Source organism: Clavelina lepadiformis, chromosome 5 (assembly GCF_947623445.1).
Source record: "Clavelina lepadiformis chromosome 5, kaClaLepa1.1, whole genome shotgun sequence".
NCBI classification, from domain to species: Eukaryota; Metazoa; Chordata; class Ascidiacea; order Aplousobranchia; family Clavelinidae; genus Clavelina; species Clavelina lepadiformis.
In genome coordinates, this window is record NC_135244.1 from 1,817,857 (window position 1) to 1,842,768 (window position 24,912).

The 24,912-nt window shown below is 37.1% G+C and overlaps 5 protein-coding genes across 8 annotated transcripts; 2 read left to right on the top strand and 3 right to left on the bottom strand.

The window, feature by feature from the left end:
* The first annotated feature begins 480 nt into the window (after positions 1-480).
* Positions 481-4,722, top strand: LOC143460034 (ADP-ribosylation factor-like protein 5A). Its single transcript, XM_076957388.1, has 6 exons — positions 481-1,325; positions 1,644-1,704; positions 2,047-2,194; positions 2,748-2,831; positions 2,960-3,111; positions 3,393-4,722. The coding sequence occupies exons 1-6, from the start codon at positions 1,280-1,282 to the stop codon at positions 3,436-3,438; spliced, it is 537 nt and encodes a 178-aa protein (XP_076813503.1). The 5' UTR covers positions 481-1,279; the 3' UTR covers positions 3,439-4,722.
* Positions 4,723-4,973: 251 nt separating this feature from the next.
* LOC143460033 (riboflavin-binding protein-like) lies at positions 4,974-8,361 on the bottom strand. Its single transcript, XM_076957387.1, has 8 exons — positions 8,165-8,361; positions 7,807-7,970; positions 6,996-7,134; positions 6,712-6,834; positions 6,430-6,595; positions 5,943-6,053; positions 5,744-5,797; positions 4,974-5,655 (listed from the first exon to the last, which is right to left on the bottom strand). The coding sequence occupies exons 1-8, from the start codon at positions 8,294-8,296 to the stop codon at positions 5,579-5,581; spliced, it is 966 nt and encodes a 321-aa protein (XP_076813502.1). The 5' UTR covers positions 8,297-8,361; the 3' UTR covers positions 4,974-5,578.
* Positions 8,362-11,965: 3,604 nt separating this feature from the next.
* LOC143459433 (uncharacterized) lies at positions 11,966-17,578 on the top strand. 4 transcript variants are annotated; one of them, XM_076956594.1, is made up of 3 exons: positions 11,966-13,454; positions 14,490-14,594; positions 15,479-17,578. In XM_076956594.1, exons 1-3 carry the CDS (start codon positions 13,376-13,378, stop codon positions 17,242-17,244), a joined length of 1,950 nt encoding a protein of 649 aa, XP_076812709.1. In that variant the 5' UTR covers positions 11,966-13,375; the 3' UTR covers positions 17,245-17,578. The 4 variants fall into 4 exon arrangements, with proteins under 4 accessions (XP_076812709.1, XP_076812710.1, XP_076812711.1 ...); XM_076956596.1 differs by lacking the exon at positions 11,966-13,454 and adding an exon at positions 14,093-14,402; XM_076956597.1 differs by lacking the exon at positions 11,966-13,454 and adding an exon at positions 14,114-14,241.
* LOC143459435 (uncharacterized) lies at positions 17,507-19,210 on the bottom strand. Its single transcript, XM_076956598.1, has 2 exons — positions 19,034-19,210; positions 17,507-18,805 (listed from the first exon to the last, which is right to left on the bottom strand). The coding sequence occupies exons 1-2, from the start codon at positions 19,098-19,100 to the stop codon at positions 17,658-17,660; spliced, it is 1,215 nt and encodes a 404-aa protein (XP_076812713.1). The 5' UTR covers positions 19,101-19,210; the 3' UTR covers positions 17,507-17,657.
* A 542-nt stretch (positions 19,211-19,752) lies between these two features.
* Positions 19,753-24,399, bottom strand: LOC143459888 (synaptic vesicular amine transporter-like). The gene is made up of 9 exons (XM_076957201.1): positions 24,116-24,399; positions 23,329-23,664; positions 23,025-23,201; positions 22,774-22,910; positions 22,509-22,665; positions 21,571-21,718; positions 21,155-21,321; positions 20,765-20,901; positions 19,753-20,343 (listed from the first exon to the last, which is right to left on the bottom strand). The coding sequence occupies exons 1-9, from the start codon at positions 24,222-24,224 to the stop codon at positions 20,251-20,253; spliced, it is 1,461 nt and encodes a 486-aa protein (XP_076813316.1). The 5' UTR covers positions 24,225-24,399; the 3' UTR covers positions 19,753-20,250.
* Positions 24,400-24,912: the final 513 nt, after the last annotated feature.

Sequence of the window (24,912 nt, forward strand, 5' to 3'; positions counted from 1 at the left end):
ATTTTAACAAAGTAACCTAACCTTAAAATACCTTCTAATCTAAATCTAACTTCAATTAAACCTTAAATATATTAAATCGACTTTTTGCATCAAAGCCTTAGCCTATAGGTACCAATTCGTCTAACCGCATATCTTTAACAACGGGCAGGGTGACCTACACTTTCAGGGAAATAGGCTAGTCACTTGGTAGCGTATATGCGCGGGTGACGCTGAATCACCGGTTACCCATGCTCACTAATCATTGAGACATTGACAGTATTTTAGTGTATTACTTCCTGCCTAGAACAGCCTACATTGCATTTAGGCAGCCACTATTTCACTGGAAATAAGTACCGGTACGTTTAAAGCAATTTTTCACAGTTCCTTGTTAACCTAACTTGAATTTTATAACATAGTAACCTAAATCTAACTCCAATAGAACCTTCATTAGCTAAAACCAACTTTTGCCTAGTGCTTCTCTTAACCTAACCGTCTATCTCAACACACTGCGTGACACACATATTGTGGAATAATCACTCTGGTGCATTTATTACAAATCAGATGTGACTTATCAAAAAATCCTATAGGTTATAACTTATAGTATACTCATTGTCATTGAGAGGTTATTCCTGTATTCACTCTTGGATCGCTCGAATAAAGTTTTCACAACGGAAAGAACGTCACGGACCAAAATAGTTTAAGAAGCCGGGCTGAAAATGTATGCCAAGCCACAGTGAAAAGTGTGGTACCTGCACGCAGAAGATTTGTCAACATGCATGCCAAACTTATATATCTTCAAGCCGTATTAGCATAGGCTATAGTAAACAAACAAGCTGATTGTTTAAACATCAATTTATAATGAATAAACAAAAAATTGTGGATTAAGTGCCACAATTCGCCAAAGTTTGAGCATCTTTGCGCACTTGATTTCTCTTCAAAAACTCCCATTTTTCAGTAGCGATGTCAGGAGCATCCACCAAGCTAAACTCGTTCCCCTTACTACTGATATAATCAGGATGTGTTTGATCAAATCTGGTTGTTTTAAAAAAGAATCTGTACAATTTTTAAACTTGATTTGTTGTTGGTATTTTTACAGAGCTATGAATCTATTGGAAAACGATTGATTTATTATTCGTTAACCATACACCAACTATAAACAAAGCTGGGTTTCAGAGCTGATCAAACACTGGGGTAAAAGTAGCTTATTACCATCCTAGTTTGTACCAGTTTGCTTGGTACTCAAGAGCCAACCACTGCAAAGTGGTGGTCACGGCTGCTTTGCCAGCTCTACATACTTGTTATGGGGGTGTTGTTTTCAAAGCTGATGCGACTGTTCAGCAATGCAGGTGTGTGAACTCGCTTTTTATAAACAGAAATTTTTCTTTGTCTGTCATATTTGGTGTACAGACCCTTAATCACGCAACATTTAATCACGCGACACTTAATCACCGACACATTATCACTTGGACAGTTAATCACACATTTACAGTATCGAAATTTGCAAGTTTACACATGGGAAATGTTAGGGTTAGGTTAGTAAGTGATTATGTGTCGCCTGATTAAATGTCCAAGTGATTAAGTGTCACCAAACCGTCATATTTAGTTTATTTTGGGTTACATAATTTCAAGCTTAAATCAACAGTTTGTTGCTGTCTTTGTTGCAGAGCACAAGGTGATCATTGTCGGACTTGATAATGCTGGGAAGACAACCATTTTATATCAGTTGTAAGATACATTTGTTGGCGAGAAGTTTTGTTAAATAATTAATTTAATCGGACATTCATTGCATTTAGTTTTGCTTCTTAGCTTTGTAGCCATTTGCATCATAATTAAGCTACTTAGACTGAATACCTGTATTTGGGTAAAAATTTTATAAATCTGTATGAAGACCACTTAAATTTTTTATTTGCTTACCATATTACTTTCATTATAAATGTAGGCAGCTGTCCTCAGTTTCATAATAACTTATCATTCTAAATAATTCTCTACTATTATTCACTTAAGACATGTACAATGTTCAAATAGTTTAGCTTTTAGTTCATTTCTATTTTTAAATGCTTTTACAAGTTTAATGGATGAAGTCGTCCACACATCGCCAACAATTGGCAGCAATGTTGAAGAGATTGTTTGCAAGAAATCTCGCTTTGTAATGTGGGATATTGGAGGTCAAGAATCGTTACGGTCCTCGTGGGCCACTTATTATGCAAACTCAGATGTACGGTTTAGTTTCCAATATTATGGCATACTGCAAACCAAAATTCTAAATTAATTTTGCTAAATGGTATTGTGAGATTTAGATAATCTCAAATCGCAACAAGCATGATCAATCGTTTCTTAAGCCTAAACCTATAAAATAACTGAATTTGGCAAAAAGTGGTGTATCTATTTATCGTTTAACAGAAAAAATATGATTAGGAACGAACTGTTTTTCACTAAAGGTGATTCATCAAAAGAAGTCATTTTTCAACATGAGAGTGTATGTTTCTTAAGAAAACAAATTATTAAGCGATTATGTTATGTTGCAATCCTTTTAGACTAACATGTTGATGATATACTGTACTTTCATGTGACACTAAGCTGGTGTCTAATACACCTTTGCAATGCAATTGGCACTAACACTAAAAGATTCGGGTTTGTGTCGGGAGTCTTGACATTTTTGTAAATTTGATCCAAACAATTTTGTTGTTGTTGTTGAACAGTCTTGGCACGTTCCCAAAACCTGTTGGTATTTGGACAAATTTCTGACTTAAATGTTTTTATTATTTCAGTTCGTCATTCTTGTTGTGGATAGCACAGACAGAGAAAGACTTCACATTTCAAAAGAGGAATTATACACAATGCTGCAGCATGAAGTAGGTCTTGTATTTTAAGCTTATATGTCTCCTATACATAATAATGCAAGTGTTACAGTTGCGTGCAACTCTAAGTGTGTAATTCTTACTTCGCACGCCGGCACTCAACATGAAAGACTGTTTTGCAGGATCTGAAGAGAGCTAAATTACTTGTATTTGCCAACAAACAAGATGTGAAAGGCAGAATGTCCGCAGCGGAGATATCGGAGCAATTGAAACTTACCTCGCTTAAAGATCACACATGGCAGATCCAAGCATGCTGTGCACTCACTGGAGAAGGGTGAGTGCATACTCTCAGTCTTGTCAGTGGTAAAACAGATTTGAATAGTTAGAAATGGGGTAGGCGTCCTCAAATTTGTTGTTATTTAATTCTGGTATATGTCATGCAATCAAGTACATATATTCTTTTCCATTAAATAGGCAACGTATTGTATATATTATAACACACACACATATATATATAGCCTACGACCCATAATAGTGAAAACTTGTACGAGCAAAAAGCAGTTGTTTTTTACTTCAACAAGTTGTCCATTACTTTTAATATTTTTTTGCTATCAGACTCCAGCAAGGCCTGGAATGGTTGATATCTCAGACTGGAAGATAGCAAATGGCCTCAGTGTCGCACCCGGGCATGTTGGTATAGTTACGAGCGCTTCTCACTGCCTTCGTCAAAAATTGCTTCAAGTGCATCAAGAGTTCTTCTGTTGTTTGCAATGAACGAAGTTAAGTGGTCACAAGTGCAAAGCAATACGGGCACAATCTACTGATGCGTGGTGTATATGACCAACTGTAGCTAAGTACTGTCATTGTTCACTTTTTCATTTGAATTGATGTTGTCTCCTATATAAACATCATGTTCTTTGCATCTGCATGTTGTTATGAGCGTTGTTCTTTCGCTTGTAACTAAGTTGTAGGAATATTTCTGCCAGATCCACTTTTAGTGATCAGAAATTCCTGGTCCATTACTATTTTGATTAAGATTACATTAATTAAAAATTAACAAAAACAATTAACTTTCGTGGATTTCCACTATTTTTATTTATTGTGGTTTTAGACTTTATATATTCAGCAATTCACATGCGTTTGGTTATTGCGTTAGAACAAAAACATGTATTTAAATGACTTTCCTACAAAACGTTGGATTTAATTGGCCGAGAAACAAATACGCCTTTGATTCTTGCCAGAAAACAGCCATATTTTTGTTATTAAAACGAATGATACATCTTCCACATCCAGGTATTCTGTGATACATTCCCATCAAGAAATTGAATTGCAAATGTGTAGGACTGTAGGGTGTGCAATTGTCAATTTATTTGTGTGTTGTATAGCATGGGTATCCCAAGTAAGTTGATGAATATCTATGCTAAGATGCTTCCAACCCAGGCCACTAATTTGACATAAAATCAAAATATATCTTCCTTCCTTGAGGTTTGTGTCTTTATACCACTTAAATATTAAAGAAATAGCAAATCATTGTTCAACATTGGATAACTACTGTGTGTTACATATCTATCATGTTTCACGTTGGAAATGTCGTGTGCCCTGGCCTATGTGTGTGGCAACTTTTGATTCAGACTGCGAAGTAACACGAATTATACTAGTTCTGGTGTGTCTTGAAGTTTGCTTTGCTAGCGTCACGTCTCAGTATTGTGTGATACTATACGGTTCGACATATTTGTTCGCCGCTTTTCGTACGTTATTGATTGCGCAATACCTATGTTACCTATATTGTGTTATGGATGACTCGTCATTAAGTCTAGAAGATCTTTTACTTTTGCGTAGATGCAGTTTACTCTACATTATTTGATTTTGTCCGGTTTGTAAATTCCCACCCACGCCGCCTCTGCCAGCAAACCCTCTAAAGAAGTTCATAAAGTGTGTATAGTTACGTCATAATGTGTGCTGTGTCTGGTCAGTAACTTTTCTTCGTTTGTTTAGTTGGGCAAACTTTTTATCGATAATTTTTTTTCGTATTATGGCGATGACAGGCTTATTGGGCTGTCTCCGTCGACAATGGGACCCATAGTGACGCGTCTTAGTGGATCTAGTGACTCTATTTAAACTACATTGACACCTAGACTTCCAAACTTGGAGTTTGATGCTATTATTATAAGACATTGATGTAAGAAATAAGAATCAGGGCTTGGCAAAAAATATTTCTAATGGTTACACACTTTTCAAACGCAAAACATTTTCATAAATTGAAAGAGTGATTCGTACAAACCTCGGACTGAATTAACGCATCACGGTGGGAAGGACGCCAAGACACAAAACGCAGTGAATGTACAACGCCCTACGGCAACAAATTCGTAAAACAGCAGCTATAGGCTTACACACGAGAAAAAATCAATAACTTTCCACTGCGGACTAAAATATGAGCTCTAATTCTGGATTTAAGATTCAGAGATATTCGGTAAAACTTTAGTACGTCATGCAGACCATTCGTAAAAATAGGCGGTTTGGTTAGAAAAATGGGTATAATTTACAAAAACTTGATTTCTGTAAGATTTATTCCGGCGCAATAATGATGGCCAGAATAAAGCCTTTCTTGTAGGCCCATATGTTAATTCCTGTTGTAATATCATCAGCACCGTAAGTTATAATTCTGACGCCATTTGCAATGGGTTCTAAATCAAAAAGCGGGAATTATCAGGCTGTTTGGCGTTACAGTCATGCAGTATTGTGCAATACAAAAACTGCATTAAAATGATCACAACGGTTCGTGAAAACTTGGCGGGGAAAATTCAAGCTTCTTCTACGTCACTTTGGTCACGTGTGTTCGGAGGGGTGTCCGGGTTTTCTCTCGTTGGTTGGCTGGTGGCTACATAGAAATAACATAATATTTACAAGGATAACAACCAGGCCGACAAATTTTCTTTACACAAGCACGGATTTATAGGTTGACTTACTCCTTAGCGTTGTCATTTCCTCCGTCTTCGGTTGATCCTTCTTGGAAGGTTGATCTAAATTATAGAACGGTTAGAAACTTTGACTCTAAAAAACAACGAATGAGTTAAATCGGATTCGTTTAACCTATAGTTGACTTTGAGTTGACTTAATCGCAATTGACTTGTTTCGGTGCAGGAATTCACACATCATCCCACTTACCATTGGCTTTTTTCCTTTGCATGAAATAATAAACCCCTGCTGCGATGAGGAATAGGCCAGCCAACACACCAAACACTATTCCAACGATCACGCCAGCATCAGTGTATGAGACTATAAAACATAATTGTGGTGTTTATGCATGACTGATATTTTGATGTCTATGTGAAATCATGTGCTTTGGACGTTATGCCTTGTGCTAACGTTCATCATTATTATTGGTGAAGTGCATTGGAAATAGATATCTATTTGCCGTTAAAAATTATACCAGTTTTAAAATAAGCTGCAGCTGCAGATTTTTGGCCATGACACCATAACGTTTCGTGGATAGACATGAAATGCATTTTATCAGGTTCGTAGATTATCTGGTTTTAACGTGAAACTGTTTGTGTGCCAGTAAGAAATAATTTGTGTTATCTTAAATTTTCTCTGTGGCTATTATTCAAGATGTCTATGAACGTACAAGCGCACAGCGTTTTCTATCTTTTACCTGGTGTCACGGTGCAATCATTGACTTCGTAGCTTGGGTTCAGGCTTTTTACAAAATCCAGATTATGTTTTATGTCTGATGGGTCGACACAGTGTTCTTCGTCGGTGGTGTATTTGAAGAGATCGCCCCATACTGTGTTGCATAGTTTTTCTCCGCTTCCGTAGACCTGAGGTTGAAAAATTAACTTTGACATTCGTTCAAATCCAATCATAACCATCTTAAGGTTGTTATCATAACAATCAATCCATGCTTATCATTTCCGCTTAACAATGCAATCCATACCTGAGTATAGTTTCGGCAAGACACACCTCCTTTGCATGGATTTTTTGCAGTCCCGTCTTCATTAAAACCTTTATCTAATCCAGTTAACCAGTTTCCCTCACCTGCAACGCAGGTGTAGTCGGCCTGCAAATGAAAACCACAAAATTTTTTGTAAAACTTTACATTAAATCTTTAAGGTATGTGAGTAAAAGCAAGCAGTACAAAGTGTAAACTCAAACAAATAGCGCTAGTTAAACATATAGGCCTATAAGTGTATCTTCAACAGTTGTTCATCGGGCATTTACCGCGCATAGGTTGAACCAGTTGTCACAGAATTTAGCGCAGATTGGGATGTTGTGTAATTTTTTTAAGGGTCCAATCCATGGGAACAAGTTTGGCGAACATTGGTAAAAGCATTCGATGTAAGTCCATTCATCTGAACATCTGATGATTATAAAGAATTTGTTATTTTCTGGACACTTTTGCAAAGTGAAACTCTTGAAAGTGCTTAAATTGTTTATTTGAAAGCTCTGCATCAATACAGTAGTTAAAATATAGGCCAAAGCTTATAGACTAGAAAACTGCTCGTAAATGCATAAAATAGCTGTATATAAGTTATAATTATAAGACAGGGTCGCCCATGTGAATGAGATTCGAATAAGATTTGTCTCAATGGACCTGAAATTTCTCCCACTTCCAATAAAATGAAATATAATACAACATTTTGGTCGGAAAAGTTGTTATGATTCCTTTGTCCTTTTTGCCTTACATGAATAAGAATTATTATTGTTTCATGAAAGAAACTAAGTAGCTCTAACATCAAAAAGTGGGAATATTTCGAGAGTTTAATCATTATGTGTGCATACGTCATGGGATTTGAATCATGGTCATGAATCTTTATAGGCTATAAGCCTGATGTGATTAAAAATTCCCATCGATAAGGTGGGAAATTCTGTGCTAGGCTGGGATGATGCGGTTACAAACTTTTATTCCACAAAAAGAGCGCCATGGACAACCCTGGTATAGGCCTAATAGTGTCCCATCATTCAATGGATAAACTTAACGTTATCCTATCACAAGCTGTCAAGGCTGTCACGTATTTCACACTCGACTTACGCTCCACTGAGGGGGTGGTGCTTCTCCGAGCATTGATCCATGTTGACGTTACCGATTTGCTGTAGGGGGACCTGGGCTAGTTCCATGGTAATGTTTTCTCCACAGCAACTTTGACATTGGTACTGTTTACAGGCGTAAAGATTCTCTTCTTTCGATGGCTCGTCCTGCGCGGAAAACAATACCGCTTTATTACGTAATACACAGCGTGCTACTTGCCGAACAAGTGGAAACATAATTGCAGCTAATGAAGCAGCAAACCAAGTTGCCTATTCACCACGTATAGCTTGGAGCTTGACGGTAAAGTTATCAACAATGTAATGGAACTGTAGGATCGGGCAAACTATTTCCGTAAGCTTACCTTGCCGTAGTTGGTTTTAGGGCAGGTGGGGCTCGTGTACCGATCGGCTGTCGGCGTCGTAAAACGGGACTGGGTATTCACCAGCCAACAAAATGACAGAAATACGACAAAGAAACTTAAACTTTTCCCCATTGTTTACAGTTATATAATACTTCAGTTATCGATGCCACCTAATGAGAGACTAAACAATAGTTTAATTTCGTTCTTAGGTCTCGTCCGTTCAAGTCAAATAAAATTCTTTAACCACTCTGTAGAAGAATATTCTCATCAAAACTTCGCTCAGATGCATATTGTATGAACTTTCGCTCCAAATTGTTGGTACAATCTTAAACGGAACTTTCATGACATGTTCGTAGCTTTTGCTAATCTGGTGACCCCATACACGAAAGAGTAAAGTGCTCGTCATTTCAATCAGGTCAGAAACTTAATCAAATGAGAGAGTTACTGCATGTTAAAATGTTCCGCCTACGTCATTTTTGTCGGAGTGGCGAGCTGCTATAAGAAGAACTTTTGATTTGGCCTTTTTCTCGAGAAAGATGAATGCTTGCCCGGTAGATAGAAACAACTGTAGCTTACTAAGTTCATGAAAAGTTTTTACCAAGAATCGTTAACTCAGCTATCGATATTTACCCATTGATGACAAAACATTGCTATAAATTTTCAGTTGGTTTCAAAACAGTTGGTGTCCCCAGCACATGCACATAACTGCTTCCAGTGTAAACTGTTTTTCAGTCTACAAATGTTTAAAACATTAATGGTTCGAATTTGATCCTGACTCTTCAAGGTTTTGACACCCGTTTCAATCCACTAATTAGTCGTAGTCTACATGTAGACCAATTTTCCCTGCAACCTTCGATTTCAGCGCATCAAAGGGTCTAAAAATTATCAAAGTTCCTCGTTGTTTTGGTCCTGAACCGCACGTTCTCTCGCCGTCTTTGCTAAATGTTATCAGAGTCTTAGACGCGTTTACGAAGTTTGAATTAGGAAGAGTTGACAAAAGTTCGCCGACTATTTGAATCTGACTCAACAACGTTTTACAAGGATGTTCGGCCCGGTTTTTAGGAACGAGCAAATGAAACTAACACTTTCGGAAATTTTTTTTTGCCAAACCACCATTCAGTTCGAACAAACGAAAAAAATTAGTCAATACGTCCACACTTTCTAACGATTACTTACCAGACAACGAAGGTACCGTGTTTTCACCCGACGTTTGTAGCCTGGTGATGTTCTGACATCGTTTCGAGTTGATTAATTACGTTAATCATTTATCGGATATGCTAAAGGCGCGACGCGGACAACGACGGTTGAATGTTGGTTTAAGCAACGACACAGTAAACTTGATTGGGGGGGAACACGATGACGTGTTTGAATTTTAACAGACCCGCTTCGACCTCAAATGTGAACCAAGCAGACAGTGCTAATAAAAGATATCTTATCGCTTGCATAAGAAGAATCAATGCTGTCGTGCCGTCATTAATCAAGTTTGTTATAAGCAGTAGAAAGACTTCATCGGTAATACTACCAAAAAAGCTTTGAAAAAGTTCCCGTATCATATTGTTGAATATGACTTAATACGACGTATTGTAACCTTCAAAGTACTAATGTTACACGTCCAATAAAATGTATTTACCAGCCCTATACTTTGACTGGATATTAGCAAACAAAATTTGACGCTAATGTGTTGGCTAGCTATAAAGCGTTTGTTTTGCCTTGTGATGAACAACATGCGATGGCATTAAATCAGAAAATTAACTTAGTCCAATAGTGATTCAAGTAAATCTATAAGGCTAATTTTCTTAAAGTTTTTGTTGTTAAAATTATTGCTTCCTGGTCCTGGAAAATGCTTCCCAATTGCATTATGCCTGTTGTTTATTACGAAATTAACTAACTGTAACTACTAACTCTGCACTACTATCAATCAAACCGTCAATCTATTTCACGGCCTTGTACTGTAGGTTTCACAAATGTAGGATGATCTTCTCTTAACTGTGTTACAGTTTCAGGTCTTGCCAGACACGCCCGTTCCTCGAATCTTTTCTGAAATATGACATCATATACAAAGATGGTATAAAAAAAGGCGGCAAACATGTTTGCCATCAACTGAAGTTAAAAATTAACCCCATTGTAAATAGCCTGAACCCACGCAACGTGCTTGTACTTAAAAAGCGTCTCCAGTTTATCTCTTACACGCTTGCTATATTGGCAAACAGACTGAGTTTCTCCTCACGCGCTGTGCTCATTAAATGTGTGGGAACAACCTTAACAACGGTAGCCTGTAAAGGCCACAACAATTATAATTTGGGTTCCGCAAAATATTTATGATCACCACAAAAATATTTCACGTTAGCGCAAAATATTTATGATCACCACAAAATATATATTTTTCTCAGCAAAATATTTTAGAAATTCACAATATATATTTTGTCTCCCTCTAAAATTATTTTGTGCTTTCAAATTATTTTGTGCCTTGAAAAAATATTGCGACTTCGAAATATTTTGCGAAGTCGAAATATATTTCGCTGTGAAACTTCCACTACCGCAACAAATATAAATTCGCCGCACAATATTTTAGAATCGCCGCACAATATTTTAGAATCGCCGCACAATATTTTAGAATCTCATCGCAACATTTCAAAATGTGTGCTTACCGCATGGTAGGCGTAGTTGATGAGGTCTTCGGGAAAGGAATAAGGTTACCGGTCACAGCCACAAATAGTGAGAGATAGTAAGCTTTTGCAAGCCTTAACAAGCTTAGGTCTAGGCTACATTGTAAGGTCTTTTGCAAGTTCAGTATGCTAACAAACTTGTAAAGAAAATGTTGAAGGCTTTTGTCTTGATTACTATTAGGTATATAGGCCAAAGCTGGGTGGAACATTATAAAAAGTTACCTGGAACAGGACCAAACGCTATAGACACGTTTCAACCAAAAGTTAAAAATATTGTAGCCTTCCCAAATTAATAAGGGTGTAGTATACAACCTTGCAGTTGACGACATAGTTTGAGTAGTTGGGTTTCATTTTACAAAGGCATCATGTGGCTGTGCACATATATACTAAACCCACATAATATATGATTGTCACTTTTTTTAAGTGCAGTTGTGTAATTTCTGTCACCAATTCTCCAAAATAGCTGTGTGCTCAGCTTCCCTTTCCCAGCTTCTTCTTATATCTCTTCGACACGATTGAGTATTTTTATCAAGTTTTTTGAACATGTTTTGTTAAATATTCTTGCAAATGTGACATCAGCAAACATCCTTAAAATAGCAGTGGGCTATACTGGGGTGATTTTGACTTTTTTCAAGTAACACAACAGAACTGGAGTTTAAAAGGTGCCTATGGACATACCTAGGAACGTGCAAAAAAATTTTTTTGATTTTGTTCAAATTCCGGATGGAGCCCGGACTTTATATGAAAAATTCAAGATGGCCGCCATACAAATTGACGAATCTGCAATAAATTTACTTCCAGTCAAGCTTTTGGGCTGATTTTGGTGTCAAAAGAAGAAGAAAATTGAGCCTGTTACTTTAAAACAGCAACAAAAAGCCCAGTATGCTTGAAAGTTCCCTAAAACATTGAAACTATTATATTTTGGTCATTATTTTTCATAGTTTTTTCATTTTTGTTGGTGCAACTTGAGATTACTGGTCGCATCCAAGAATAATGATGACAATTTCAACACTATATACAAATAACTTGTTACCGGTATATGAAATTCACATAAAATGTCATGAAATACACTAGAGATTTGAGAAACATTTATACACTTTAGTAACGACACAATGGTCGTCACACCTTGGAACACCCATTCAGTCTCTACTGTGACAGGGGCGATTTGAACAGGAATAACATCCTGAATGCCATCTCTTTTTGGTCTCCTCCACATGGTATTGTTGTTATCGTTAACCCGCTGGTATTGGTCACATTGTACAGTGCCATCATTGTTTAAATGGCAGACCCTTGCCAAAAACTACTGACGTTGATTGTTTTCTCCGTCCCACACCACAGCCACATTCGTTCCTATAGGGTATTCTTCATGGAGTTCAGGAATTGCTGCCGCAATACACATTTTCACTGATTGATCTGTGTCACCAGAGGAAGCTGCAGCAGCAGAGGTTAAGATGGCATATACCTCATCTTCTGTTGGGAAGATGGTCCCAACATCCTCATCCTCAGTTCCAAGAATCACAGCTAGGTTCACCAGCATGGTATCTACATTCAAGCTGTTTACTTTGTAGAGGCTAGGATTTGCCTGGCTGTCGTGTGGATGAATCATCCCTTGGTACTGGATCTCCATGCGGACGATTTTTCAGCGTGGATGATGATGCTGTTGGCAGAGCTCGGAGCTCTTCTACTTTTGTAATTGGGCCCCCATGTCCCTTACATTGATCCACCAGGTGGTTATATCCTTAGTTATAAAACAGGATTGTACTTGCGTATAATTTGTAGCCAGTATAAGCTATTTAGTCCAGTGGTTATGAAATTGGAGTGCACGTAAGGTTCTTAAGGTGGCACGAAAAATTCTCTTTGAGCTATGACGACGACAGCTGGATTTTTTTCACTGGATGGTTTCGCTACTGGGTTGATTATTTCACAACCAAGTTCAATTGCTGTCGGTTGGCAATGGTTTGTTTTCCAAATTGCAGTCCAATGATGAAAGTTACACGCACATAACTTGTTGTTTTGTTTTATTTTGCAATAGGATAGAGACACAAGTTTTTTGGCACCATTTCTAAGAGTTTAAGAACCCCTAATTTCGTATTTTTGACTTGAACTATTTAAAGATGACCTAAATATGAAGAACTATGTTAACTTTCCACGTTATTTCACAAATACTATTATTGCTATCATGCATGTTTTAAGCTCTCAAAGTTTGACACTTTTTCCTGCTCATTAAATGTTAGTGACCATTGTGTTTTATTGTGCTATAACTGTAATAGTTAGCATCGTAACTATGGCACAGCACAACTATTGGCGAAAAATAAACAATGCAATTGTAGCGATAAGTCCAGCTGCTACACAGCAGTAATTACAATGATACATCACAATAATTATGATGAAGTAGATGTTTGTTTGTGTATTTAGTGACGTTACCCGTTTGTTCATTATTTAACTATAGTTACACTATAATCGTCAGTTTACTTATATAAAAAAGTGCTCATAGTCAGTTTCACTTGTTGACAAATTGTCAGATTCCAGTACATTAGAATATTTAATGATCTGCACAATGTATTGCACAAACTGTGAAATAGTACTCTCTTCAACACATTTATTTTGCGGCTTTTGTGGGCAAGGTAAGTTCAGTTTAATCTTAGATACATTATACCATGTGACAGGTCTATGCAATACATGGAATAAGTATAAAGTTTTTTGTAACATATTACTTATGATAAACAGAATTATTGATTGATTGGATGATTCAATTAAACTGTAAGCTGTGAATCATATTACCATAAAAAGGTTTCTGAACGCATGTTTGATTGTCACTATTAAAGTAAAAGATGCCAGTCAAATTGGCTCGTTCAGATAATTGGAAACTAAGGGTATAATTGCAACCAAAATTTTCCTTAGCCAGGAATCTTCCCGCCTTAACGGCTAGTCACTCAGCCGGTTTTGCCTTGTTAGCGTTTAATGGCATTTTATTTCATAAAAACATCCACCTTACTCTAAAACCAAAACGTAACTACCGACAACCGTCGCCCAGCCGAGCACAGCACTACACCAAACAAATTCCACGCGATAAAGGAATCAATGTGGAATGTAAAACACGATACTAATTAGGCCTTTGGGGTAACTACGTCAGACGTCACAAGAAATTTGATAAAAACAGGTGTACAAGAACAAGTAATAGAACATAAACAAGTAAAATATGGCAGACAGTGAACATGCATGAAAACAACACAATGCAAAGAAAAGACGGTGTATAATGTGGTGTCTACAAAACAGGTGCATAAAAATAATCCCGTGACATAATGCTTTATTTTAACATCAGTCATCTGGTAATGATTCAAAGTTAATAAATTAGTGACATTTTTGTATATCAATTAATTTAATACATATGTAATTATACATTTTTGACAGGTAAGGTTTTTGGCAGGTTTGAACAAATGCTGGGGAAATTTACTTAATTTAATTTACATTTTGTTAATTTGAGAAACGCTAAAGATAAACACCTTACCAATTTTTGAAGAATGTGGGATTTACTTGCGCAGAACATTTGCAATCTACCAGTTTAAGATACGGTATTGATTAGCCCTGTTGCAAAGTTTAGAACTAAAAAATGTTGCTGTGCATGTTTCTGGTTTTGTTTCAGTTATGGCTTTTTTTAGAGAAACCTCATTCCAGTATTGAGACACAGAACTTCTGTGATGAGACTAGTTCAAAGGAAAACAGAAGTAACTGCCATGACAACTTGATGGACAACAAATCAAATGGTTTGAAAGTTTAAAGTTATTTAATTGTGTGTAATTATTTTACATTAGATTTCTAATTGGGTATAAGTTGATAGCGAAATCGGGTGGAAGTTACAGACAGTCTATAGTGCAGTGGTTCCCAAACTTCATCTACTCGCGTACCATTTTTTTGGTTTATGCAGCGTTCTTGTACCACCTACATTGCAGGACTATAAAAACTAACTTCAAGGATTTATTACCTAGTAATAAATGACGTTCTATTTCGTCACAAAGAAACGCTTGTTTCATGATCCAATGTGTCAATACCTTAAGGAATTAGTATTCAGTAGGGAATAAAGCATGAAATTTGCTCATACTCTACCTAATTTATGTGAATTAAAATATTGCCGACCATAATAAAAGATCATTTGCGATCCGTTTGGTGTAAACTTGATAAGTTGCTGGCGTACCACAAGTGGTACGTGTACCATAGTTTGGGAACCACTGCTATAGTGGTATTGTAACGATTTGTTAGAGGTTAAAAGCACTTCATCTTCAAGAAAATGTAGCCCTTTACATATGTTTTGTTACAGTGCTTACCAGTGCAAATTTTTTTCTTTTTTGCAGTTTTGTCTATTTCTATTTGAAATAACTTACATATGCAGCATCTTTTTGGGACAATGAGAAATTGTTTATCTGGTCATAATGCTAATTGATGCAACATATAACTGAAGAGTTTATTAAAAAAAAACTTTGAACAGCAAAATATACAAAATTGTTAAGCAAGTGTTTTAAGGCGCCATTTATGCTTGCAAAAAGGCCGAATTTCTTTGTTTATTTTTTTATAAAGCCAAATTACTAAAATGCAACAAATCAAAGTTCCGTATGATAGCATGATAGTAATAAATACTAATTTATATTGACAGATACACATTCTTTGAAGCGAAAAAGTGATGTCATGTCATTCGGACAATACAAAGCTGTGAAGGGATCTCAATGGAAAGAAAGGGTAACAAAAAAGTCAAAACCAAATGAAGTAGGAGTTCAAATAGGAATGCTGGAAAGAGGTGGAAAAGATTTTGAATTAAAGCCTATTAGAAACCAAACAATTTTACTAAACATTGGCAAAACAGAATCTGTTGACTCAATTTTGGAAAAAGCAGTTAAAAAATACTTACAATTTTATCCAAAAAGTCATGATGATGGGGCAAGTTATTATCTTGCATTCAGAGATGGTCGTATTATTGATCTATTGCCGGGAACTGATGAACCATTTACCATAATTAAGTACAAAGAAAACATTGGAAAAGATTACAGTAGAATTTTCCTGTATCTTGTTAAAGAAGAAAAAGAAGATGCAGCAGAACATCAGGAAGATGACTTGCTTCCCGATTTTCCCTTGACCACACTTTTTAGTGACCCACATAATTTTATTGATTGCTTTAGCATCGATGAACTTCAAAAGACTGCTAATAAAGAATGTGACAGTTCACAAAAGAATGAGTCTCAAATTAAAAAATATGAAAACATAAGTGAAGTCCTGTCTGATTTGAACAAAAACATTGATGATGCAGAACAACTGTACATTATTGTGAGAAGAAGTGCACCTGTTGCGAGATACCTTGCCCTTTGGCAAAGGGAGGTGAACACTAAAGGTTCGGCAAATAAAAGAGTGGTTGTTAAATTTCAAGGTGAAAATGGTATCGATTCAGGTGCAATGGCAAAAGAATTCTTCGCCATTGTAGTTCGCTTAATTCGTGAACATTTTTGTCCTGATGGTAGTCCAGTTGATTCCATGCTTTATGTGCAGAATGGTTATTTTAAAGCATGCGGTGAAATAATTGCTGCAAGTTTAGTGCAAGGTGGGCCCGCTCCATTTTGTTTTCACTCCAATGTGTTCAAAATGTTAACAGCAATAAACTCTATTGACATTAGAAAGCTTGATCTTCACATTCACTTCACAGAATCCGAAAAGCAACTTATACAACGTATTTCAGATGATCCGTCAAATCCATCTTATAGTGACACTATTCTAGAACATGGGTACACTGGTTTAGTGTCTGCTGATCATACTACTGACATAACTCGCACACTCATGGTCAGCATCACTAACAGGCGGTTGTGTTATCTTAAAGAATTTTTATCTGGATTGGAATTGTTTGGAATATTTGAAGCATTACAAAGGAATCCATTGCTTTTTGAACCTCTTTTTATCACATCGTCTGAGCGTGCTGTTGATGCAAATTATGTTGCAAGTCTGTTAATTCCCAATCACTCTGATGAAAATTCCTCGAAAAGAATTGTGGAAGAAAAAATAATGGATAACTTTGTGGATTTTTTAATGCATTTAGAGGACAATAAGGTAAATGTAACTGGACATGAAATCTTGGCTAACGACGAGAATGATTGTCATTTAATTTCATGTACTCCTCCTGACTTGACACCTGCAGGTGTGTTGGGTTGGCTAACAGGCCAGAAACACAGGCCTATATTTGGGAACGACCTTCAAATTTCGGTGCAGTTCGATCACTACTGTTTGGAAAATAATCCAAAACACAGTATTTGCTACCCTGTAGTTGGAGCATGCGGCAGGGTTGTTACACTACCAGCAAAGCACATGGAGAAAGAAAACGATTTTAGGTCTATCTTTTTAACGGCAATATGTAATGCTCAAGCATTTGGACTGCATTAAAATTTTATATTTTACATTAGTTTAGTTGTTGAACCTATTTCACTTGCCTTCAATGTGTAATGACCACTGTTTAATGTTTATAAACAAAGCTTGCCAAACTGAGTTTTTCCTGTAATTAGTAATTTTTTGTGTGTTTAGCAGTATTTATGTTGCATGCTTGTTGTGGTACAGTAGATATATTTCTGTGAGATTTTCAGTATTCTTTTCAAGTGTAATGTTTCTGTGAGCTACAGTTGTATTTCTTCAAGTGTATCTGCTAAAATTTCGATACATAGTTTTTCAGTGTAATAGAATCGTGCTTATGATGAATGCAATACAAAAGTAATACAAAACACGACATTTATGTTGATAGACTTAAAATGATAGGCAATAAACTTTACATTACTTGCTCACACAGAAATAAATAGTTCCGTTTATCGGTCTCTGGCTACATTCATAAGCATTTTATACAGATCTAAGGCTTCAGTGCAACAAGATGGCACTCCTTGTCCAAGTTCAGATGTAGCATAATCAAAATATTCTTGATAGTCTTCAGTTTCAGTTGGTTGTGATATTTCAGCCAATACCAAACTAATGTTGTGTGGTGCAACGTTTTTTAATAAGCCAGAAATTCCTCCATATCTTTCTGGCATGGAATATAGTAAATCTGGCCGTCCTGCAATTACATTATGTCGAGATTTTCTTATTCGGTGAGTATTCCAGTGGTCCTTGAAAAAATCTAAGTCATTTTGAATTAAACATGAAAAGCAATACCACAAGCATTCTTTGCTGAGTGTTTGGGAGAAATCCACAATACCTCGAAACTCAAGGTCACTAAAAAAGTTGCGCCACCAACAGGCACGAAACCTGGAGAATATTGACCACCAGCTTTCTATCCGCTGATTTCGGGGTGATGGTACATAACGATGCGAGTTAATGTTATCTCGAAAAAAGCACTGCGCTGCTGCCAACAATCCATTTTCTGTACCCAAATCTGATACTACTTCAATCGGACAGCCTTGGAAGTGAGTGACAGCTTTAATATACATATTAGCGACAACATGTGGACATTTGTTTGATCGTGTAACATTAAGCCACAGCACTTTTCGACTAAATCCATCAATTGCACCATGTATAGAAAATCCGAATGGTTTCAGCTTGTCGTAACCATCTGTGTGCCATGCATAATTTGGCCCAGGGTTGTGATACTCTCTTCGCCTTAAACGGTGAGCTCTTCGAGCCTCGCACCCTTTCGGATCAATATTACGTAGTACATCAGCTACATACAACCTTGGTACTCTTAAACCTTCCATTTGTAATGTGTGCCAAACTGACCGATATCCACCAAAAGAAGAGGGTCCATCTAACAACTCCTCGATACGTTTTTCTGCCTGAAATAAAACGGTGATGTCTTTTTTCCAGCCACATTTTCTTCGCAGTCCAATTTTGTGCAATCGTCTCTTTAAAGTTCTCATACTGATTGCGTAGTTATGACGACTGTGTAGCAATTGTAAAATTTCTCCATACTCATATCCTGAATGGAAATATTCAGATATTATTTGATCTTGATCCAAAGTAGTAGCTGCAAAACATAAAAACAACATGTGGACTTTTGAGACATGACTTGGCACGTTGTATGATATATTTTTTACTAAATAATAATTCGTTATTAATAATAATACACAGACACACAGTCGATTTAGGTAAAACATTTCTTGTTGGTGTAAAAAAGAAAACAAAAAATATGTTAGTCTACAGCCAAATTTTCATTAAAATATTTATATCTTCACTTGAAAGGTACGCTACTCACCGTGACCACAGTGTGAACATATCACAAAAATGTCAGGTATTTCATTATGGCACTCAACACAATTCATTGCAATGAAGATCAGTTTTCACACTAAGAAGGTACACTTCATTTTATAAAACAAATTTCTGAAAAAGTCAGTTAAAATTTATGCTGTTATGAACAGCTTTGGTCTTCGAGACAAAAAAAACAACATAGCCTATAGGCCTAACCTATACAGCCAAGCCCTAGAAAGTTTGTTAGCATACTGAACTTGCAAAAGACCTTACAATGTAGCCTAGACCTAAGCTTGTTAAGGCTTGCAAAAGCTTACTATCTCTCACTATTTGTGGCTGTGACCGGTAACCTTATTCCTTTCCCGAAGACCTCATCAACTACGCCTACCATGCGGTAAGCACACATTTTGAAATGTTGCGATGAGATTCTAAAATATTGTGCGGCGATTCTAAAATATTGTGCGGCGATTCTAAAATATTGTGCGGCGAATTTATATTTGTTGCGGTAGTGGAAGTTTCACAGCGAAATATATTTCGACTTCGCAAAATATTTCGAAGTCGCAATATTTTTTCAAGGCACAAAATAATTTGAAAGCACAAAATAATTTTAGAGGGAGACAAAATATATATTGTAAATTTCTAAAATATTTTGCTGAGAAAAATATATATTTTGTGGTGATCATAAATATTTTGTGCTAACGTGAAATATTTTTGTGGTGATCATAAATTTTTTGCGGAACCCAAATTATAATTGTTGTGGCCTTTACAGGCTACCGTAGAATTGGGATCAGTACGGCACAATTTAAAGCAACTACAAAATGTACGACTTAGTTTCGTATCGGTGAAACATGTTGGCAACCTTCGTTTTAAAACTTATAACTGATAAATTACAATTTTTTATCCCGCTGTTATACGTTGGGCTGTTTTGAATTTGCTAGCTTGACCAGATTTTAGTGAGAATAATCTCTCCCAAAGCTCTCTCTTAGGCGAGTTAAGTGTACGGCAATCAAACAAGTACAGCCAAATGTAGCCTATAAGATAGAGAGCGTGCTGTCGACTATATGAGGCACTGCTTGTTTTACTTCACAATCGAACCATTGTCGCTTGTTTTAAGTGAGCACAGATTACAACAATCAACTAAAAAGTCAACAAAATACGACAGAAAATATATTTATGATTTCATGATCAATTTTTCGCTTTTTTACTTTGTTTCGCATCGAACATCTAATCGCTATGGACCATGCTTCCGTTCTTTGCTTCGTGGAAGACGTCGTCGCCGTTTTCACAATCACTGTTCTTAGCGTGATACAGGATCGGCTGAAACAAAAAACATTGTCTAAATATAAGTCAAAAACAAGTTGTTGACGAAGCAAAATGCAACAACACTGGGTGCAGATGAGCTTAATCAATAGTCGGTAGTTTCCATCATTGATAAATTGTCACATAAAGGGTTTTTCCACAAAACAATTTGTTTTGTTGGACACGAACAAATACCCTGGTTGCATGGCTGGCGATAAAACCCGATATCTTCTTAACATAACATAACATGCAGATAAAATTTTTATATCTTTCGCAAAGGAAATTGTTAACAAGCAATAAAACAGGATGCAGATATGTGAGCTTTACGATTTCTATAAATTGTTTCTTTTGCAAAGTTGATTGTACTGTATATTACACTATACCGTCCCAGACGTCATGGGTTTTGATTAGCCACCGCTAGATGTCGCAACATACTCACAATTTTTTCCTCAGATTGTGACGTCGGCTTCCTGAGAAAGAAAACCAATGGAGTGAAAAGAAAGGTCACCATGGCAACGATCCACATCAGCCATTCGAATCCGATTGTGCTGACAACCAGGCCGGCACATAGTGGACCTAAATATCGATGAAAAGATGCGTTTAAGAAAGCGGTTACTTCATCGGCAAATTGCATCGCCTAAAATAAAGGTAATATAGCACCAGACTATTTTTTTTTTAAATCACTTGCAGTAAGGTCACATTGTATTACGCTGCTTTTAATTAGTTTTTTAAACCACCACAACATTTGAATTGCTCTGTGATTGCAACTCGCTTTGCAATAGCAAGGGCACTAACTTTTCCCTTCAACGTAGCTTTTCGTTTAACTCACCCACTATAAACGCAACACAGAACGCGACGTCCGCGATCGCATATACGCTCCCATAAACCGGTTTGTGTCTTTGGTCGACCAAGGTCGCCATCACTGGGAACATGCTGGTGTCCACCAAACCAACCGCTGAACCAATCACCAAGCCAGGAACAATTAGTTCCGGTAACCTGGGAAGTTTATTAATCTTTGCATAAAAACATTCTGACCTGTTAAAGATTTGAGTTTTTCTCTAATTCATGGCCTTGTTCTTATTAATATTAACTAATAATCATACTAAGTAATAACTTAATGGTGATAATAATTAATTAATCATTGTTAGTAATTAAGCTTGCATGTTGCGTTACTGGATGAAACTTTTCAAAAAAATGCCCGGACACGTGACCTATGTTTAGTTAGCAGTTTGTTTCAGCACTAACTTTGTTGCAAAGGGCAGCCCTACACATCCAGCTGTGATGAAATAAAGTCCGATGACGCAAATCAACCAACGAGGGTAGGATTGGCACAACAGCGCCACCACGTAGGTCATCAGCATGTAGGAGACACTTTCGGGCAGAAAGGCGACACCTAAGGATGACAGATATTCCAATGAGCATCGATTTCTATGGACGCATCTGCTTGCAACTGCCTTAAAACACTTTCATTGTTCGTTGATTCAAAAACGTATATGACGTAAATCTATTTTCAGTAAAATAAGATCCAACGCTGCATAAAATGAGTGACGTTGCCGTTATGAATGTTGTGGCGCCACTTGACTTGTGACCTGATAACGACTGAGACAAAAGCCTCGATAATTGTTAGATATCAAAGCAATTGGAGTAGGAGAAACCTCTTCGGATGGGTCGATAAAAATTAAGTCTTCTCATACAGCTTTTATCACACATGACGCCGGGAATGTCTATGCATAGGAAACCAGTACAAGGCGTTGTGCCAAAATCCAGCCGCAAAATCGATACAATGCTGTCATGAAGGATTTGCTAAGGTTAATGTTAACATTAAAATTAAGGTTTGATAAGTTAATAATAGAAGAAAACGCTTTTCTATTCTTAACAACTTTGTCAGCGTGTATTCTGTTTGAACAAAAACAGAAGTCGTCCTGGTGAGTTATAATATACTGATGGCTGATGCCGCAAAAGTTGAAATTGCTAATTCCTTTCCGAGCAAAAGAAAACTAAAATTTAAAGAAAATAACTTGCAACATCACTTTTTAGTGCACACAGTCTAATTAACAGCACTTGTTCCTATTGAAATATAAACCCATGAGCACACGACCAAACGCGTTCACGTCCCTACTTGCAGGTATGACATGGTTGTATGTATCTTGCTGCTGTCTTTATTTATATCCTAAACTACCCACCCAACGCCCATTTCGGCGCGCACATGTTGATCATCATCCAGATTGGTTGGCCCGTCTCCAACACTCCAATGCACATGTTACCCAGCATTATCGCGCAGGCGCAGATCACTATGTACGGATCACGTAGTAAGGTAGCAAGGGAAGTCCCTTCTTCACCCTATAAAGACATTGACGTCATGGCTCACAAAATGGCTTGGAAATAATTGATAAGATTCCGCAATAAGTTTTAACTTATCATAAAAAATCAAAAATGTTTTAAACTTACGGGCTGCCGTCGTTCGACGTTCAGTCGATATATGGAGAGCTGGGTGACTGCCAGAAACAAAGCCATTATGGCCAGTACGAGGAAAACCCACTCTTTCCCAGCAAGCTCATATACCACGCTTCCGAAAACAGGACCAACTGAAAACAATGGACTAGTTTTGGGTATTACCCTAAGCAAAAACTACATCATTTGTTTATTTTATGTCGATGTTGCGCAGAAGCAGAATAGGAGGAGTATAATTTTTCTTATACTTAAAATTCCCATCGCCAGTCCGCCAAGAGCGATCCCTAAAGCTCTTCCGCGTTTTTCTTCATCGCTGTAACGATCCGCCAACATTCCCATCCCTGCGGTTGAGGCACAGGCGGATCCAATTCCCTGGATGGCCCGAGCCACCAACAACATCGAATAGTTCTTCCCAAAGGCAAACACTGAGGAAGAAGGTTATTGTTTCAACAAAAATTGCTTATTCGGAGTCACAAGGCTAATTGTTACGCGACAAATGAATTACAAACAAATTATTTTATGTTTTTAACGCAGCCTTAGTACTGTACTTACACACAGCCGAGAAACACATTATGACGTAACCAGTAAACATTGGGACATCGAAACCAATGTAGTCAGATATAGGACCGACCGCGGCATTGGCGACAATTTGAACAATCGGCTTCGATGCAAATAGAATCCCGATGTACAAGTTCTCGTCTGACAGGAAAGCCAGCTCTTGATTCATGTTACAATCACTGTCTGGTTCAATCGTAACGTTTGCTGTTGATGACGTCGTTGACGGAATAGGGGGAGTTTCGGTCGTGTTCGGGTCGTGTCGAAGGGACGACATGTTGGAAGGTGCCTCCGCGAGATGTTGTCTAAAGAAGTATTCGGGTAGAACCGGAACTGGAAGAAATAAATTTCGAAGTTTAAGCAAAGATTCAAAGGGAAATACAAAATTTAACGCTACGCTAACACAATTTATTGTTGTGTTCTCTGTCCATGCATTTTCGCTCTTATCGGGGTAGTTAAAGATAACCCCCGAATTTGGTGGTAAAGTCAGGCATCTTCAAACGTTACTGTTTACACTGGATGTATGAAGCGAGCTAAAATATGTATGTACCGGCTATACTGTACTTATAAAAAATCACTCCAACACGTTCTGTTAGTATACAGTAGTTTAGCTGGATTACCGTATCATGAAGATAGTATTATGAGACAGAATTTTAAGTCATACATCATATCCGTTAAAGCCCTAGCTGTACTAATGAAGAGTGCAATGGTTCTGCACAAATTAATCTTAACTGATGAAAACTTTTTTAGTTGGGAATTACCCTAATTAACAACCAAGACTTACCAACCGCAGTTAGAAGCATGTTATCGAGCATTAGTGTGGCGTAAACAATCGCCATTGCCATTCCGTTGGACGCACGGAGGCGTTCCAAGCGTTCCTTCACAAAACCCATTTTGATATGTGCTGTAGTTCTTCAAGAGACCGCGCAATTATCTCCACATTTTCGATGTCTATGTAACCTTTTTAACGCCTTCTTATAGAAATATAAATGCAGCTGAGTGTTCAAAGTGTGTATGGCATTTGCTCAAACCCGGTGGTTATTGCAGCATTAACAAGCTTAATCTCTGCTAGTTCTTGCGTTGCTATTCAAATCACATGCTTGCCGTCTCGTGTTATTTAACGTTCTCCGTGCAATGCTGAAGGAACTTAGCTGTATAGATACTAGAACATAACACCTCAACAAACACCGGGACTGTTTCCTCTACACCTATGTTTGTGATGAAAACTTTAACAATGTTGCTCAAATCCACTAAACGCTGTATACAGTAGATTATACTTCACAGAATATTGACAAAGTGACTGCAACAAATCGAGAAAGTTGCAAGTCTGAGGTCATTTTTATGTTTCAAAAAAGCATCTCTAAAATGTCCAACTTTTCTAATAAATTCGAATACATATAAAAATTCTTCAGCCTTTCCGCTGAATGTTTTGTAAACGGCGGATATGGCACCCGTCTTCCGCGCTACCTACTATATATCTATTTTCCTATTTTACATACTTTAATTAAAAATCAATAACCGAGCATCTGGTATTCGCGCCACTCATTTTACTTCATACGATAATATGACGTCACAATAGCC